This window comes from Monodelphis domestica, chromosome 4 (genome assembly GCF_027887165.1).
Source record: "Monodelphis domestica isolate mMonDom1 chromosome 4, mMonDom1.pri, whole genome shotgun sequence".
Classification (NCBI taxonomy): Eukaryota; Metazoa; Chordata; class Mammalia; order Didelphimorphia; family Didelphidae; genus Monodelphis; species Monodelphis domestica.
Window position 1 is genome coordinate 92,477,406 of NC_077230.1, and position 20,019 is coordinate 92,497,424.

A 20,019-nucleotide genomic window follows, 5' to 3' on the forward strand; every position below is an offset into this window, starting at 1 on the left:
AAGACTTAGAAAGAAAAACTCCATTTAAAATCACTCTAGTCAATATAAAAATACTTAGGAATCTATTTGCCAAGACAAACTCAGGAATGATATGAACACAACTACAAAACACTTCATACAAGTAAAACTAGATCTAAACAATTGGAAAAACATTAATTGCTCATGGGTATGATGAGCTAATACAATAAAAAGCCAGGGGAAATCAGTAGGTAAATTTAAGGAGTGGGACCATTAGAGACATGGGGAGGGGGGGTGGTCAGAGAATACCTAGAAGCATGAAATATAGCATCCTGTTACTTCCTGAAACAGCCAGGAGGCAGGTGGGAAAAGATGAAAGATTATGTGTTAGGAGGAAGGTATAAGGAGACTGAAAAGATAGGAAGGGGCCTGGTATAGAGGGCTTTGAGTGTTAGTCTTTTGTATTTGATTGGAGAGGCAGGCCTTGGCATCCTTGGGGGTGAGATAAAGGATCTGACTCCTAGGTTTTGTGAAGATTAAAAATAACTCCCCTGATTGTGAAGATTAAAATTGTAACCTCTGCCTATTTTTAGATTTAATCACCCAAAGTGTAAAAACCCTACTTAAAAGTTGAGTATGGAGATCTGCCCATTTTTAGATCTAATCACCAAACGTGTAAACATCCCACTTAATCATTAAGTAGGAGGTCTGTGATCCACATGTGTGATAGTGAGTGATGAATCAGAATTGACTGATTGCCTCCTGGGCAGTCCTAAAGCAGGACTTCAACTGTGAGTGGTAGATGTAGAATTAGGGAAAGGCGCAGGAAATGACAGAAGAGAAAATGTCTTTAAAAGGGAGTTACAACTTCCTGAATGGAGTTCAAACTGGCAGTTCTTCATTCTTTGAAGTGGAGACTGGTGAAGAATGTGCTGACTGGACCTGAGACCCCATTTCCTGGTGAGGCTGTTCTAAAATCTCTTCCTTTGAACTGACATGTGGTGAGTGAAAAAGCTGACTTTTAACTGCTGGATTTTTCTGAGGAGACTTCCCTAGGTCCTCAAGCAAAGCTAAGAACCAACTGTCCCTGACTGGATTGGGCTAGGGGCCGAAAGAAAATTACTTAGTGCTTAGGGTAGATATCTTACCCTATCCTCTCTCTGATTTTTCTTACTGCACTCTTCTACATTTTGTAAATAAATTGTAAATAAATTTCTTTGGAATTAATATAAATTCCTGGTGACCACACTCTTAAATAATCCAGTACAACCTTTATATAAATTAACCCTTTTTCCCCCTTACAGTTTCAACTAGGTTTTGAGCTGGAGGGACTGGGAAGATGGTATTGCCTTCTATAGTAAAAGGGAAGGTGGTAGGGAATGCATTGTTTTAAACGTGGTTAGTTTAAGATGGCTGCTGGGCAGTTAGGAAAGTCAGAAAGGCAGTTGGGGATATGTGATTGCAGGTTAGCAGGGCAGCTGGGGAAGGATATAGGAAGATTTGAGAATCATTAGTGTTAGAGATGATAGTTAAATCCATGGGAGCTGATGAAATCACCAAGGAAAGTAGTATAAAGGAAGTAGAAAGGAGCACTCAGGACAGAACCCTGAAGGTCCCCTACAACTAGAGGAAAAGGAGATGAATGAATGATGGAGAGGGAGGAGAATAAAGTGAGAGTGGTAGCCCAAAACCTAGAGAGGAGAGAATGTCAAGGAGAGAATGGTCAAAGGCTGCAGAAAAGTCAAGGAGAATGAGGACTGAGAAAAGGCATTGGATTTGGCAACAGATCATTGCTAACTTTGGAAAGCAATATGGGTGGAATGATGAGATCAGAAGCCAATAATCCCAGAGAAGACGAAGTGGAGGCACCTATTATAGGCATTCTTTTGGGGGCATTGAGGTACAAAAGTCAGAAGAAATGAAAATGATATTCTCCCTAGCTGGGATATACCAAAGGGCTGTAGCTGGCCATCAAAAGCTTTTCCCTGCTGCTTCCCAGGATGTTCTTTCTCCGAATGAGTAAGTCTAAAGACTCCCAAGAGTCTAGAATCATCCGAAGTCCTTTACAGGATGCATACAGCATCCTACCCAGTATTCTTCCTCCAATCAAGAGCCATGTCTGCCTCTGGATAAGCAGTAACAGTATCAGCTATTCCTCTGCAAAACTGCCTGAGGTTTGGGTGCAATTGGAAATAGATTTCTTCTGCAAATTAGCCCAAAGGCTTCAGGCTAGGGACATTTCTTTTAGTGCTTTTTAAAAACATTCCTAGGGAAGGAAGTGGGGTCTGCTTCCAAGGACCATTATTCCCTAGCATCAAAGTCTTAAAAGTCACACTTGACTACCTCTCTGACTCAGTACAACGCTGGACTCACAGCTAATAGGTCACTAAATCACTAGATTCTTGTGTCATATCTCTTCTATCCATCCCTTCCTTTACATTCCCACTATTACTACCACCACCTTTGTTCTGGTCCGTGTTCCTTTGCACCTAACTAATGGGGTGGTCTTCCAGTTCATCCAACCTACTGCCACCAGATGATAGGGTCATCTGAGTTGGAAGGAACCTCAGAAATCATCTAGTCCAAATTCCTCCTTTTATCAGTGAGGAAACTGGCCCCCATTCCCACTTAAACCTTTACCTTCCGTCTTAGAATTAATACTGGGTATTGGTTCCAAAGCAGGAGCGAGGTAAGGGCTAGGCAAAGGGGGTTAAGTGACTTGCCCAAGGTCACACATCTAAGAAGTGTCTGAGGCCAAATTTGAACCCAGGATCTCCCATCTCTAGGCCTGGCTACCCCCTGAGCCACCTAGCCTCCCCCTCTTCAATCTTTTACTTAGCTCCCAATCTTCTGCAGTAAGTCCAAGTTCCTTGACTGACAATCTAGCCCTTAAACGGAATGATACTGTAAAGCAAGGTGCCTCAATAAGCATCCGTGGCTCTGGAGCTGGAGAACCTGAATTCAAATGCTGAGATCTTTGTGACCTTGAACAAAACAGCTGGCTTCCCTGAATCTCAGTTTCCCCACCCATAAATAAAGGGATTGAACGAGTTAGCCTCTGCCAACTCCATTAGGTGGTCCTTTTCATCTTCTGGATCTGTACTCAGTAGTAGAAGGTTGGGCTTGTCCTTGTCACTTTCCTCAATGGTTCATCTAGGTATCTCACTTCTCTTATCCAACAAGAGAAAAGGAAAAAAAGGTTGGGGCAAGCCCAGCAAATGGGGCTAACTTGAGCCAAAGGTAGTTGAAAAGCCCACAGACTCAAGTTACAACGGCTACATATACATTTTGTTCAGAAAACAACGAAATCTTTCTAAAAGTCAGTTTGACTCAGTAAATACTATAATTCGCCAGAAACACCCAAAGGAGAGGATGAATTATTCCATTATTGTCACCCCATCCCCCACAAAGGAACAATTACTACATAATTCTGAATCAGACACAGTCTCACAGAAGTATAAACAAAAATGCTGCATTTCAATGGATTTTACAAAGGAGAGATTTAACAGACTGAGCACTCCCATTGACAGGTTTAGGTTCCCGAGAAACCAAATTCCAGAGAAGGTATAAAATAAAACCCCCAACATGGGAATCCAAACATTTCAGGGACATATCTGTAAAACTTTAGACTATTGTAAAAAATAAACTTTTATTAACATCTTTGATGTCTCCTCTATTTCCTACCATATTCATCCCTTCCCCCTTCCCAGAGAACATTCCTTATAACCAAGTTACACAAAACTAAACATCTCAAAAAAGAATCTGATGACATAGGTACTCTCTCACACCCATAGTCCTCCGGCAGTACCAGAGAGCTGAGGAAGATGTTTCTTCCTCTCTTCTTTGGAGACAAAATTGGTCTTTATCATTTCCCAGCATCGTTTGAGGTCGTTCTTTATATTGTTGCAGCCATTGTGTCCGATTACTTCATTCTGCATCAGTTCAGTCTTTCCATCTTTTTGTTTTCAACATTTCTTATCGCTCAGTAATCATTCTGTTATTCAAGGGCCAACATTTGGCAAACCATTTCCCCAAATGAAGGGCATCTACTTTGTTACTAGTAACCGTTACCAAGGCAACAGGCCTTATCACAACCAAGCTATAATTGGTACTCTGGGGTAGCCTGGCAACCTCAGGACCAAGGTCCAGTTCCCAAAGAGGATGACTGGCCCTCATTCTGGTGAACCGAAAACGGTCCTTCCCCCAGCAGGGTACCCCAGGACACCAAGTCCTTTGGAACGGTACAGCAGCAGCCCTTAGATAAATACCCGGGTAGCCTAGAACTTTCAGGAATTCTTAACCTTTTGGGGTACTGAACCTAGAGAAAGCAAGGAGAGCTAGGTTCTAGCTAGACATCAATTTCCAAGTAATATCTGTGACGCTCTTAGAAATGAACAACCAAAAAGCCCTGGGTGGCACTGGGGTGTCCCAAAGCCAAAGGGACATTCTGTGCATCGATGCTGGGACGGAGGTAAGAAACAAGAAACGGGAGCCAGCAAAGCCGTTTAAACAAGACAACTGGGGCCTGGGTGTCGGGCACTCCCCCAGTCACCACCCTCTGTGTGGGGAAGAGACTGGATGTAGGGAGAGAAGTTGGAAGTGGAAGGCCTGGAGAGGTGGGTGGCTGGGAGGCTCTGGGGCCCCCTTAATCCGCAGGGCTGTATTTGCGCTCAAACTCTGCCACGTCAAACTTCCTCTTACAGCCGGCATAATTCATATAGCGGATCTTTCCAAAGATTTCTCGTTCTGCCCAGCCCTGGTCATGGATGCCACAGATGGACCACATGCAGCCTGTATCAGAGGGAAGGAAGAAGAGCGGGTAAATGGAAGATGGCCGGGAGAAGCTCATCAGGTTAGATAGAAATCTTTTACATATACTCTTCCTGTGAGAACATTTGGGTGAAAAATACAGAATTTTCGACATTGGAAAATTCATACTGAGAAAAAAACTTGGGTCCACACGTTTCACTTTGTGAAGATCGGATTTGGCTCTCCCCTGACTGTAACAATGAAGGTACTTAGCTCTTCCTTAATTGTGAAGATGAAATTGTAATCCCCTATTTGTTGCTTTAATCCCCAAAGTGTAAGCACCATACTTAAAGTTGAGTGGGAAGATCTGCCCATGTTAGATCAACTCGCCAAAGGTTTAAATATTCCACTTAATCATGAAGTGGGAGGTCTGTGGCCCCCATGGGCGATAGTGGGTAACGAATTACAATCAACTAACTGCCTTCTGGGCAGTCCTAGAGCAGAGTGTCAGCTGTGATTGGTAGACTTGGTAAACATGGAATTAGGGGAAGTGACACACAAAAAAAGGTCTTTTAAAAGAAAGAGACAAGGGCCTGAACGAAGTTGTTGGTCTTCTGGGAGTTGGTGGTTGAAGGTGGTCGTTCTTCTGGGAGTTTGAAAGAAACACACTTGGAGTGGAGCCTGCTGGTGTTGAGGCTGATAAAGAATCTGCTGATTGAACTGACACATGATAAGTGTAAAGGCCGACTTCCTTTCCTTGGCCTTTCTGGAGGCGTGAGCCTCTGGGAAAGGCCTATCAGCCTTGAGACTCTTTTCCCCTGAATGGGACCTTAGAATTGCTACTTGGCTTAGAGGAAGCCGGAGTTGCTTGCTCTCAGTCTCTCTCTCTCTCTCCCCTTTTCTTCTCTTTCTCTCTTCCTTAATATCTTCCCTCTATTGTAAAATAAACTACCCTAAATTCCATTTGACTTTAGTAATTCATTTTGAGGATTTAGAAATTAAATCCCTGGCGACCAATTAAATATTCAGTCCAACCATAAAACTAACAACTTCACTGTATGATTATCATGGAATGTGTTTCTTTTAAGTAGCATAATAATGAATTAATTTTTATTTCATTTACCTTATTTTTGACAATCAGATAATACATTTATATTTATTGATATATTATAGTTTCTTCTCTCCTTTATTCCTAGTTTTATATAGGATTGACATTTATCTTTACATATTTCAAATTTCAAACACGGTCATATTTTCTAGTTTGAATATCACTTTATCTAGATGTTAATACTGCAATTTCTGCTTTATAATGAGTTTTAGAATTAAAAAAAGAGCTCAAATCTAGCTTTAGACTCTGACTAGCTTTGTGTTTGAACAAGTCCACCTCAGTTTCTTCATTTATAAAATGGGGATCATAATAGCGCCTACCTCCTAGAGCTGTTGTGAGGATCAAATGAGAGGATGACCCTAGAATGCCTGGCACATATTAAGCATTACAGAAATGTCAGCTATCATCATCATCATTATTCTGGATTTTTTTTGTTTTTTAAATCCTTACCTTCCATCTTAGATCAATACCATGCACTGATTTCAAGGCAGAAGAGTGATAAGGGCTAGGCAGTGGGAGTCAAGTGACTTGTGTGAATTTTAAAATCTCCATCTTACTTGGTCTAGCACCCAAAATTGTGCACACCCACACTACATGGGCATGTGCTAGTTAATAACAAATCAGAAATAACTAACTGCCCACCTGGGCTGTCCTAAGCCAAGCTTGAGCCACCATTGGCACTTGTGAGGCACAGGTAGGGAACAGCCTCTGGAATTCACTCACTTCCTGTGGACAGAACGAGATGCCAGTTCATGCTAGGAACTGGAGCAGAGAGGAGGCCCACAGAGGCCCACAGACAGCTTTCCTTCAGATCCGTCACATGAGTCACTGATTCTCCTTTCTACCTTGGCCTTAGGGCCTAATCTCCCTCTGGCTCGGCCAGAAGGTTGAGTTAACCTCTTTCCCTTTCCTCCTCTCTCCTTCTCTCCCTCTCCCTTTTCTTACTCCCATTGTGATTAAATCACCATAAACTGCATTCTGACTTGAGTGTTTCATTTTAGTAATTTCATAAGTAAATTCCTTGGTGACCATAAATTAATATTATAACAATCTTTAAAGGTGATTTTTCACACAACACTTGCCCAGGGTCACACAACGAGGACATGTCTAAGGTCACCTTTGAACCCAGGACCTCCCATCTCTAGGCCTGGTTCTCCGTACTGAGCTGTCCCCATCATTATTATTCTAGTACCAGCTATATGACCCTAGGCAAGTCATTGGACATTTCTCAGCCTCATCTGAAGCCTAGAAATTGTAGCATCTACCCTCCCAGGTTGCTATAAGGATAAAATGAGATAATATTTATAAAGCACTTTAGAAACCTTAAAAGTGCTACTTAAGTGCTATTAGTATTGTCAGCTTTTTTTATTATTATTATTAAAGACAAAGAGTTGTTCCACACAAAACTACCCTGTACTTCTCCGCCATTCACTGGTGAAACATCAGAACCCAGGAAAGAGAGAAATCTCCTTTTCTTAGGGTATTTAATTTAAAAAAATTTTTTATTTAAAATTTTTTTCCTCATTGTTATAAGATTTTTGTTGTCTCCCTTCTTCCCTTCCCTCCCTCCCAGAGCTGACAAGCAATTTCACTGGGTGACACCTATAGTATCACGCTAAACCTATTTCCATAGTATTCATTTTTGTAGTAATCTTTTCTTTTTTCCCCTTAGTTTAAACTTTCTTTCTAGTACCTCAATCTCGAGAGACCGTGGGCCGTAGTTCCAAGGGGGCCTGATTTGAAGTCAGGAAAAAATAGGTTCAAGTCACACACATACATGGTGAGAGAGCTCCCCTCCCATTGCCCCATAACATTCAGTAAGTCTACACATTTTATTATACATGTTGTTGGAAGGAGGTTCACATCACAAGTTCCTAAAATCAGTGACGGCACAGATTAATCTTTAAAACCGAAACCCCAATTCACATACCCAAATAAACAAGTGATTAGTCATATGTTTTCTTTCAGATTTCTGCTCCCACAGTTCTTTCTCTAGACATGAATAGCATTTTTTCTGGTAAGTCCCTCTGAGGGTATTTAAAGAGTGGGAAAGTCCCCCCCCCCCCATAACCAAAATCAGGGTTTTAAATGCTGGTTTGACAGGAACAGAGAGTAATTCCCTTACAGGAACCAGTTCTGAATACCTGATTCAAAAGTACTTTAAAATTTGATTTCATTTTCTCTTCCCATTAACTGTGTGTGTGTATGTGTGAGATATATTTTTATCTTTTTGACAGATGATGAAATGAAGGCAATAGAAGGTAAGGGACTTGCAAACTATCCACAAGTCTTACCCTATCAGAGCTGAAAAAGACCTTAGTGGATAATCCGACTTGTTCATTTTACAGATGAAGAAACTGAGGACTAGATAAATTAGTAACATATAGCAGGGTTAAGATTTGAATTAAGATCGCTCTATTGCAAAAATGAATAATATGGAAACAGGAATAAATGATAACGTTTGTATAACCCAGTAGAAATGTTTACTGGATCTGGGAGGGGGGAAGGAAGAAGGGAGGGACAGAAAATGAAATATGTAAACATGGAGAAATATTTTAAAAATTAAAAAAATAAAGGAAGCATTTATTTTTTTAAATTCCTCTGATTACAAATCTAATTAGTGGTCTTTCCACTACAACCTTTTGTATGCTGAGGAAGAGGTAGAGAATCTGAGGTGCAAGGGAGCTGGGCCCCCCCCCCACATTGAGGGGTGAAGATGTTTTGTTGTTCAGTCCTGGCTCTTTGTGACCCCATTTGGGGTTTTCTTGGCACAGACACTGGAGTGGTTTGCCACTTCTTTCTCCAGCTCATTTGACAGATGAGGAAACTGAGGCAAACAGGGTGAAGTGACTCTTCCAGGCCAGGGATTATATGCTGTACCACCAGAGTGGTACAGAATAAGACAGATATTTTTAAATAGTCAATATGAGGATTTGTTTTGACTATGAATCTTTGTCAGAAGGAATCCCCTCCCCCCCCAAATTGGAGTGAGGAGAGAAAGAAAATAAATTTCTTTTTAAAATGTTTTAAATTTAATTTAAAAAAATTTTTAAAGAAAATGCCTTTTATAAAGACAAAATAAGACAGAAACAGAGGTGGCCAGCAGATCTCAGGAGGCAGGGAATGGGGGAAATGGCATCGGAGGTTTATATTTCTTTTCCATCTGCCAGCTTGGTTGTAGGTCTCACTCTGGCAGGTTAATAAAACCCTGGCTGCTACCTCAGAGAGCATTCTACTATAACCCTTTTTTAGGGATGAGGAAACGGAATTCCCAGGAAGGAAAAGTGACTTGTGGGGAAGTGTTCCTTGCTAAAATACAGATCCAGTGCAGAACAAGGATTTGGACCCTGGGCTCCTAACTCCAAGTCTAATAGTCTTTTTTACTATACTATGCACAGGGCTCGCTAGGGGGCGCCAAAGTACATAGAGTGCCAGCCCAGAGTCAGGAAGACTTGTCTTCCCAAGTTCAAATCTGGGCTCAGTCACTTACTAGCTCCTTGACCCTAAGCAAATCTCTCCACCCTGTTGGCCTCAGTTTCCTCATCTGTGAAATGAGTTGGAGAAGAAAATGGCAATCCACTCCAGTATCTTTGCCAAGAAAACCCCAAATGGAGTCACAAAGAGTCAGATGTAGCTGAAACATACCACTACCCTCTGTTCATTATATATACTTCTGCTCAGGCCGAGGAAAGACACAAGACAGGGTGGGTATGCGGAAAGGGGTGGTTAGACCCGAGTTCAGTTCCAGCTACAGACACTGCATTGTTTAACCTCTGTTTGCCTCCGTCTCCTCAACTATAAAATAGGGATAATAACTGTATTTACCTTGCAGGGTATTGTAAAGATCAAGGGAAACCATATTTGTAAAGCTATTAGGGCAAACAGTAGGTGCTGTGTAAATGCTTATTTCCTGCCCTTCTCTTGTTTCCTCTTTAGCAGACCGCCTCAGGAATAGATTTCTGGCTCTTGACTGTCTGTTGGTCAACAAGCCTTTATTAACATGTTGATAAAGGCAAAGATGGAATGCTTATCACATCAGCTGATGAGGAAAGTTAGGAAGGACAGGAAATGCAATGCATGAAAGAACTGGGAGCCAAGAAGATGCCATTCATAATTTTTTGGACCTGGCCAATGAGGGATGTGGTTTTACTTGACTATGCATTTTCGTTATAAGGGTTTTGTTTTTCTTTTTTCTTTGGTTCCTAGATGGGGGTGAGGGAGAGGGCAAACAGGAGGGGAATGTGTACATATATATACATATATATACATATGTATATATATAAAAATTTGCTTGTTAATTTAAAAAACAATTTTTTTAATGTCACCAGGCTAGATGGCTTCTGATGTATCTTCTTAGATTTTGTAATTTCATGTATGGGAAGCAGGTGGGGAAATGTTTCTGTGGTCCTTGCCTCCTGCACATAACAGCTACGATTTACATGGTCCTCTAACGTTTGGGAAGTACTTTATATTAATTATACATTAATTTTATTAATAAACACAATAATAAAAATGATAAAGTAAATCATATATTAATTCATATGTTAACTCATCTGCTATAAATTAGTAGGAATTTTTGCCTGGGGTCCATGACTAGATTTCAGGGAGTCATAATATTTAGGATGAGAAAAAAAATTGCATCTTTATTTTCACTAACCTCTGGTTTCCTTGGTAATCCTATTCATGTTAATTTGTGCATTTAAAAACAATCTGAGAAGACTTCCCCAGATTGCAGAAGGGGCTTGGATTACCCAGAGAGGTTAAGAGTCTCCTCGTGTTAGAGGCTGGAAGTTAGGAAATGCTTACAGTTCTTTTTGGAAATGGGGAGGGTTGGATGAGATGACCTGGGGAGGATCTTTCCAGAGGAAGACTTAGCAAGAGGAAAAGATGGCAGTACAGGGTAGAGCTGGAACGATTAACCCAATACCACTCACCCAATCTCCTTTACGAGTATGCTATAGCACTGGGATCGGGAGTCAGGGGGTCTGGGTTTGAAGCCCTCACTTTACAGGCTCTAGAAAAGTCATAAAAATGCTTTTGGCCTTGGTTTCTTTTTTGGGAAATTAAGAGGTTGAACCAGATGGTCTCTAAGGTTCCTTCTAGCTCTAAGTCTATAAGCCTAAACTTAACTATTCTAGACCTTTCTGCCCCTCAACATGTTTCATCTCAGAGAATGGGGCCTGGAGTCAGGATGATGAATTTAAATTCAGCCTCAGACACCGAACTGCTATTTGATCCTGAGCAAGTAGCTTAAGCTCTATCCACTTCGGTTTCCTCAACTGTAAAATAGGGGTAATAATAGCAACCTACCTCTCAAGGATATTATGAGAAATATTTGTAAATTATAAAATTTATAGTATATATAAATTATTTATATTAAATGAAAAAATATTTGTAAATTGCTTAGCACAATGCCTGGCACAAATAGTTACTTAAAGGGTTCTTAAAAAAAAAAAGATTCCTTCCTTCCCTCTTTCTTTCCTCCCTCCCTCTCCTCCTCCCTTTCTCTTCTCCTTCCCTCCCTCCCTCTCTTCCTTCCTTTCTTCCTTCCTCTTCTCCTTCCCTTTCCCCTTCTCTTTCCCTCTTCCATTCCTCCATTCCTCCCTCTCTTCCTTCCTCTTCTCCTTCCCTTTCCCCTTCTCTTTCCCTCTTCTATTCCTCCCTCCCTCTCTTCCTTCCTTTCCTCCTCCCTTTCTCTTCTCCTTCCCTTTTCCTTTCCTCCTTTCTCCTTCTCTTTCCCTCTTCTATTCCTCCCTCCCTCTCTTCCTTCCTTTCCTCCTCCCTTTCTCTTCTCCTTCCCTTTTCCTTTCCTCCTTTCTCCTTCTCTTTCCCTCTTTCTTTCCTCCCTCCCTCTCCTCCTCCCTTTCTCTTCTCCTTCCCTCCCTCCCTCTCTTCCTTCCTTTCTTCCTTCCTCTTCTCCTTCCCTTTCTCCTTCTCTTTCCCTCTTCCTTTCCTCCCTCCCTCTCTTCCTTCATTTTCTCCTTCCTTAACCTATTAAATAGTTCTTCTATGTTGCTTCAGACCCATATGGAGCCTTTTTCCAAATGAAGAAGATGAGCAGGGGAGCCCAAACTGCCCTGCCAAACCTCTTCCCAGACATCCTCACCTACGTAGCCATTGGGATCCCTGCCATCCAGCTGAAACCGGTCATTGAGATAGATAGCAAACTCTAGGGCTTCTTCAGGGGAGCGAGTCCACTCCAGAATCTTCTTGGCCCAATACATGCGGAGGAATCCATGCATCTTCCCTTCCTGTACCATCTGCATCTTCAGGGAGAAAAACAAATACCATCAAATAGCTCTCCCCAGCGGGTGGGTCACGGCAGGCGGTCCTTACGCGGGCTGGACAGTCCCTCGGCTGGGAGACTCTGGGAGCTGGTACATGTCTCTGAAGACATTCAAACCTGATAGTCAGAGGAGGGGGCCAGAGCGCTTGGCGCGCATTTCTGATAGAAGCTCACTGAGCGCTACTTGTGACCTCCTGGGTCTGCCTCCCGATCGCCACCTCTCTCCATGACCCGTCTCTCAAAAGTGGGCTTGACCAGACCCATTGGAAAAGTCGGGAACAAGGGTGTGTTTGGGTGTGCTTTCACTGACCTAGCTGGACAGTAGGGACGGATGGACTTTTTGTTGCTGTTCAGCCGTTTTAAGTCACAACTAGTCCTCTGTGACCCCATTTGGGATTTCTTGGCAAAGATACCGGAGTGGTTGGCCATTTCCTTCTCTGGCTCATTTGACAGAGGAGGAAACTGAGGCAAATAAGGTGAAGGGACTTTCCCAGGGTCACATCACTTGGGCTTAGGAAACCGAGACTTGTCCAAGGGAATACAGGGGCAGAAACAAGGGCAGTCAGGTCGTCCCGGCTCCAAGGCTTCCTCCCCTGTAGCCTTCACCATCTGGTTTCTGGTTTCTGCAGAAGCCTCCCTTCCCCCTGGGGGGTGGGGTGGGGTGGGGAGATGCAGAGTGGAAGGGCTCTGGATCTGGAAGAGCTCCCCGCATCCCCTCTGGTCTGGGGGAAGAAAGGGGAACTGAATGCTTGGCCAGGCTGGAGAGATTACCTGCGCGGCATTCCAGAGGGGGTCATGGGTCTTCCCAGACTCCAGCTGTTCCAGTGAGTACAGGTGGGGCCTCTTGTCCTTGGCATGGAGTCTCAGAGTGGTTTGGGCCCAATCATAAGCACCTGGAGAGAAAACATATATTGGCTCTCTCTGCTCCTCTCTCCCTTAACACTCTCCCATGGTTCTCTATGGGAGGAGGAAGAAAGGCCCTCTTATAAGGAAATGCCAAGAATTTACCAACCCAAAGATATTTTTTATCCGTTGGTTCTCTCCCTATCAGGTACACAATCAACCTTCAATGTTCCATAGGAAGGGAAAAGAGCAAATAAATTCCCCAATTTTTATTTAATTATTTATTACAACAATTTAATTTCCAAATACATCCCTCCCTCATTCTTTACAGGGGAATTTATTCATTCATTATTTATTTATTTTTAAAGATTTTTCCCTGGTTACATGATTCATGTTCTTTCCTTCCCCTCTTCCAGAGCTGCCAAGCTATTGCACTGGGTTATATATGTATTATCACTTGACACCTATTTCCATATTATTCATTTTTGTAATAGAGCAATCTTTTAAAACCCAAACCCCAAATCATATAACAGGGGGATAAATTTAAAAAGACTAAATTTCAGGCAGTCATTTTTCAGTTATTTAACTTTTTTGTAAAGCCCTTACCTTCTGTATTAGAATCAATACTAAGTATTGGTTCCAAGGCAGAAGAGCAGTAAGGATTAGGCAATGGGAAGAAAGTGACTTGTCCAGGGTCACCCACTAGGAAGTATCTGAGGCCAGAACTGAACTCAGGAAGAGGAGTCTTCCTGACAAGGGCTCTATCCACTGCGCCACCTAGCAGCTGCTGTTGAAACTGTAGGGATATAAAGAGTTCTTTTTGTTCTTATTCATTTGTTCCACAAAATATATCCGGAAAACTTATTGTCCATTATTCTGGGCAGTGAAAGTGATTCAAAAGAAAGGGCAAGGTCTTCCAGTGCATTACAATTTTAGTTACGGGGGAAAAGCATCCATCTGTACATGAAACAATAAGAACACAAGGAAAAAATGAGAGAATATCAGATGAACTCAAAAAAGCAGGGTTAGAAATCATGATTTCAGACAAAGCTACAGTGAATGTAAAAAAGATAAAAAGAAATAAGCAGGAAAATTACATTAGGATCAACGTACCAAAGATAATAAATCAATATCAGTACTTGTGTGTCTAATAAAAGAATCTAAAACTTAAAGGAAAGGTTAATCAATTTGAAGGAAGAAAGAGATAATAAATATAATTGTGGGGTAAACTAATCCCTCTTTCAGAGCTAGATGAAGCTAATTAAAGAATAAACAAAGAGGGTAAGGATCTGAATTGAACTTTAGAAAAATTAGAAGTGGTAAATTTCTGGAAATTATTAAGTGGAAAGAGGAAGAAATTTATATGCTTAGATATTCAAAGCAGTCTTATGAAAATAGACCATGTGTTGGGGTATAAAGATCTCTCCTCAAAATGTAGAAAAACAGCAATGTGAACAGATCATTTACTGATCATAATGCAATTGAGGTTATAATCAATAAAGAGCTTTTAGATAAATAATTTAAAAGCAATTCATAATTTTAGAGAATAGAGTCAAAGAACAAATTTATAAACAATAGAAAATTTCATCAAAGAAAATGGCAATAATGAGGGAACATACCAAACCTTATGGGATGCAGCTAAATCAGTTCTGAGGGGGAAACATATATCTTTAATTCCTTTCATCAAAAAGAAAAAAAAAGGAAAAATCATTTAATTGAACATGTAATAAGAAAAAAAACCCAAACCCAATCAATAAAAAATCCCCAACTAAGTAATAAACTAGCGATTCTGAAAATTAAGGAAGAGATTAACAAAGCTGAAAGCAGAAAGGGCAGTGAATTGACCAAATTAAGAGCTGGTATTTTAAAAAACAACTAATGAAACAGATAAATAGAAAATTTGGTTTAAAAAAACATTAAGGAAGTGGAGCCAAGATGGCTGATTAGGGACATTCAATATTCCCTTCTAAATAATTTTAAAATAATACTTCAAGTCAAATTTTGTAGTGGCAGAGCTAACAAAAAGGGTGATATTTTTGCAGCTTAGAAAAACTTAAGAGGTAGACAGGAGACATCTATAACACTGGGGTCAAGGTCTCAGGAAGGTCTGTCTGGAGCCCCCACAAGTTGGTGGCCATAGCAACAGCTTGGGGAACTTTCAGCCTAGAGATGGTGAGGAGATTGGACAACTGCTCAGAAAGAGATTACAGGCACCGGTTGGTTGGGTTTTTTTTACTAGCATTTGATTGCAGCGAGTGCTGACTGATAACTCTATTGGCCACAGGCAGCTCTGTGTTGCAGATCCAGTGCTAGAGCTTACAGCTACCTTCCTTGGTAATGATCAGGATGCAGACCAGGAGAGCAATAGACTATATAGTACATCTCCCAGGATCACACCACCATCACACCAGGATTAAACCACCTTGAAGGCATCCAAAAACTCACAGATAGCAGCACAACCCCCCCAAAGCTTGGGACAGTGCCTCTCCACCCTCATAAATTCCAAAGACAAGAAACAGGTTAAAAAATGAACAAATAACAAAAAAATAATGACCCTAAGAAGCTACTACAGGTGGCAGGGAAGCCCAAGATATAAACTCAGAAGTCAACAATGTGAAAACAGATACCAAACTCCCCCCCCTAAAATATAAGTGCTAACTGGACCTGAGACCAACAAGAATTCCTGAAAGAGATAAAGAGATAAGAGTGGTACTGGGAAAACTGGAAAAAGAAATGAGTTATACAAGAAAATTCTGAAAAAAAGAAAATTAACACCTTGATAAAGAGGCACCAAAAATACAAAAGAAAACCACATCTTAAAAAAAGCAGAATTGGCCAAATGGAAAAAGAGGTATAAAAGTTTGCTGAAGAAAATAATTTTAAAAAATATAATTTCCTTACATAAAATGGGCTCACAAGAAAGAGCTTTTACAAAGAAGGAAAAAATTGGAGGGTGGCAGACAATGCCTGAACCTCATTCTAATTAGAACTGGTTCAAAGAAAAATATGTACTCTCAGTTGTGTAGAAAAACATAATTTACACAATAATTGGAAAAAGGAAGGGGAATGGTATAAGAAAGGATGAATGATAAAGGGAATGCTGGTTAAGGGGTACAGTGATTAGAAGCAAAACAGACTTTTGAGGAAGAACAGAATAAAAAATGAGAGAAGAAAAAACAAGATAATAGGATGGAGGGAAATACAGTTTTTTTAAAAATCCCTCAACTTCCATCTTTAGAATCAATACTGTGTATTGGCTCCAAGGCAGAGGAGCAGTAAGGACTAGGCAATGGAGGCTAAGTGACTGGCCCAGGATCACACAGCTGGGAAGTGTCTGAGGCCAGATTTGAACCTAGGACCTCCCATCTCTAGGCCTGGCTCTCAATCCACTGAGCCAACCAGCTGCCCTGCACAGTTATTAATTATAACTGTGAATGTGAATGGGATGAGCTCACCCTTTATAAAACAGAAGCAGAGAACAGAATGGATTAGCAACCAGAATCCAACAATATGTTGTTTATAACAGACACACTTGAAACAGAAAGACACACAAATAGTTAGAGGAGTAGAATTTATCATTCTTTAGCTATACAAAAAAAAAAAAGCAGGAGTAGCCATCAAGATCTCAAACAAAGCAAAAGCAAAATAGACCTAATTAAAAGGGAAACTACATTTTGCTAAAAGGTTCTATAGACAATGAATATCAAAAAATTTTAAAGCAAATTTCTCTGATAAGGGTCTCATTTATTATTATTATTATGATGATAGCTTTGATTTTTTTCTAAAAACTACTTGTTTATGTCCTTTGGCCATTTATCAATTGGGGCATGGCTCTGATTTTTATATTTTTAACTCAATCAAAGCTATCAATAATCATATAAAAATGTTCTAAATCACTACTGATTAGAGAAATGCAAATTCAAAGAACTCAGAGGTACCCCTTCATATCTATCAAAAATGACAAATGCTGAAAGGGATGAAGGGAAAAAAGGTACATTAATGAACTGTTGGTTGAGAAATAAATTGTGGGTCCAACCATTCTGGAAAACACTTTGGAATGATGCCCAAAGGGCTCTCTCTGAGATACCTCTACTAAGCCTGTATCCCCCCAAAAAATCAAAGGAAAAGTATCTATGTGCAAAAATATTTGTAGCAATTCTCACTGTGGTGGCAAAGAATTGGAAATTGAAGGGACACTAATCCACTGGGGAACAGCTGAACAAGTTGTGGCATGATTGTGATGGAATAATTTTATGCTATAAGAAATGACAAAGGGGTGGTTTCAGAAAAACATGGCAAGAGCTATATTAACTGATGCAAGATGAAGTGAGATGATCTGGGAGATCATTCTCCATATAACAGCAATGCTGTTAATGATGTTCAACAGAGAAAGACTTGGCTAATAGGGTCAAAACAAGACAATTCCAAAGGACTCATGATAAAAAAATGCTATCCACCTCTAGAGGGAGAACTGATAAATTCTGAGGGAAAACTGAAATATAATTTTCTCTTTATTTTCCTTTCCTTTTTTAAAAATATAGTTAATGTAGAAATGTTTTGGATTGTGTCACATGTATAACTGATATCATACTGCTTGCCTTCTTGGTGGGTAGGAGAAGTCATAGGAGGGAAGAAGCAGATTTTGAATTCAAAATTTAAAAAGAAAAGATTAAACATAAACATTATTCATATCACAACAAAAAAGTAGCTTATAGCAACTGAACCGAAAATAAAGGAATTATTAGAAACTATTTTGCCTAATTACATGCTAACAAAGTCAGTAACTTAGAGGAAATAGTTTAATACTTAAAAACATTTAAGCCAGATTAAAAAATAAAGAAATAGATTATTTAAATAACAAAATATAAAAAAATAAATTGAATAAGCCATAAATTAATTACTAAAGAAAAAACTTCAGGACCATATGGATTCATAAGTGAATTCTATCAAACAGTCAAAAAATAATTAATTCCAATACTATTAAAATTTTGACAAAAAGAACATAAATATAGTCTTTTTTTTTAACCCATACCTTCTGTCTTGGAATCAATACTGTGTATTGGTTCCAAGGCAGAAGAGTGGGCAAGGCTAGGCAATGGGGGGTCAATTGACCTGCTCAGGGTCAGCTAGGAAGTAAATATAGTATCCCCAATGAACACTGTTACAAACAATTTAAATATAGTATTAGGAAGTAGGCTGAAAAAATGTTAAAGATATGACCGAGATGAGTTTTTATCAGGAATATAGTTAGTTCAATATAAGATTATAAATATGATAAACCACCTGAAATAACATAATAAAAATCCTATGATTTATATCACCAGATACCAAAAAGGCAGCTGACAAAACTCAACATTCATTTCTATTAAAATCAAAGGAATAAATAGACCTTTACTTATAATATAGTAAATAGCATTTGTCTAAATTTAATTCAAGAGCAAATATTTTATTTGAGAAAAGTTAAGAAGACTTTCCAATGAGATCAGGTACAAGTAGGGTTTGAGGGGAAGTATTTACCTTCTAATTTGTCATAGTTCTTGTTGTAGAAGCAAAAATTGTCTGCCAGCTCCCTTCTCACCACAGCCTCTTCCACAAAGTTAGCCACAGAATCTGGGTACCGGCTTCGATGTTTCTGCACTTCCAGAATGGCCCGTTGAACTGATACCTGCCCTGGGGGTTGGGGACGGAAGGAGAAAGGACATTAGAATTAGAAAAAAACAAAAAACAAAAAACGGGGCAACTAGGCTAGCCCCGCTCAGGGCATGGAAAGCATCCTGGTCACCTTAGAGACCCCCGTCGTTGTGGTTCAATGGTTCTCAGCAGACACTGAAGCGGTCTGCCATTTCCTTCTCTGGCTCATTTGACAGAGGAGGAAATTGAGGCAAACAGGATGAAGTGACTCAGCCAGGGACAAACAACAATTGAGGCCAATTTGAACTCATGAAAATGTATCTTGTTGATCCAGGCCTGGCCCTTTGGTCCCTGCACCACCAAACAGAACTCCACGTGCTTCTCTACAAAAATATCGCTGAACAAAGGGCTGCTGGACAGTTTTCCATGTGATTCTGTTCCTCCTCCCCTATCTTTCTAGTCCTGCAAATTGCATTTTTGAGTACTTCACTGTCCACAGTGGCAACAGTTATGGGTGAATAAGATCATGGATTTAGAGAGAAGGTATAGGGCTTAGTGTTCAACACCTTCATTTTACAGATGAGGAAACTGAGGCTTGAAGAGGTTAATGGATTTGCCAGGGTCACACAGCTAGTCTCTGAGGCAGGACCTGAATGCAATTCTCCCCTATTCCAAGTGTGAAATTAGAATCTGTTACCCTCAAAACTACAATTCCCAGAACTCCACTCACTTCCTGTCATTACATGCTGAGGTAGACAGGATATAAATTGGGTGGAGTTCCCTGTCTAGCCCTCTTTCCTTCCTGTGGCAGCTTTGGTAGAGAGGGCCCTTTTGAGCAGGTAGATTAACTTAGCCACGTGGTTCTATTTTGTCAGATAATAAACTTTAAAAATATAATACTAGAAGTATTGGATATTAATTTAACTCTTACACAAGTCCAGTTCTCTATGCATAGTAATAATAATAATGGCTAACATGTATACACCGTTTACTATGTGCCGGGCACTAAGTAAGTGCTTTACAATTACTATCTCATTTGATCCTCACAACCCAGGGAGGTAGGGGCTATTATTACCCCATAATACAGATGAGGAAACTAAGGGTGAGAAAGGTAAAATGACACTACAGGATCACAGATTTAAGGTTGGAAGTGATGCTAGAAGTCACTGAATCAACCTTGATCCTTCAGTGCCTTTCTAGCTCTGAACTGATGAGCCTAAGGGCCTACAAAAGATGTCATATTCACATATACAAAGGAATAAAAAGAAGATTTGAATCTTAAGTTGTAGTCCTCTCCTCCATTCCACCTCCACCTTCCAAAGCAAGGGTTCTTAAGTTCTTTGTATCCCAGACCCTTTGGGCAGTGTGAAGCCAATGAACCCCTTCTCAGAGCAATGTCTTTATTCTATTTTTAAATAGTTATAATTGTTCATATATATTACAT

At 40.3% G+C, this 20,019-nt stretch overlaps 1 protein-coding gene across 3 annotated transcripts in view; it reads right to left on the reverse strand.

Moving 5' to 3' along the window:
• Nucleotides 1-3,414: 3,414 nt before the first annotated feature.
• The window catches only part of POPC1 (DNA photolyase), a 29,714-nt gene continuing 13,109 nt past the window's right edge, over nt 3,415-20,019 (reverse strand). The window contains exons 7-10 of one of the 3 annotated variants that reach the window (XM_056825111.1): nt 18,462-18,614; nt 12,873-12,994; nt 11,922-12,081; nt 3,415-4,749 (exon numbers count right to left, since the gene is read on the reverse strand). In XM_056825111.1, the coding sequence (XP_056681089.1) occupies nt 4,604-4,749; nt 11,922-12,081; nt 12,873-12,994; nt 18,462-18,614 (581 nt within the window). In that variant the 3' untranslated portion in view covers nt 3,415-4,603. 3 annotated transcript variants of the gene reach the window in all.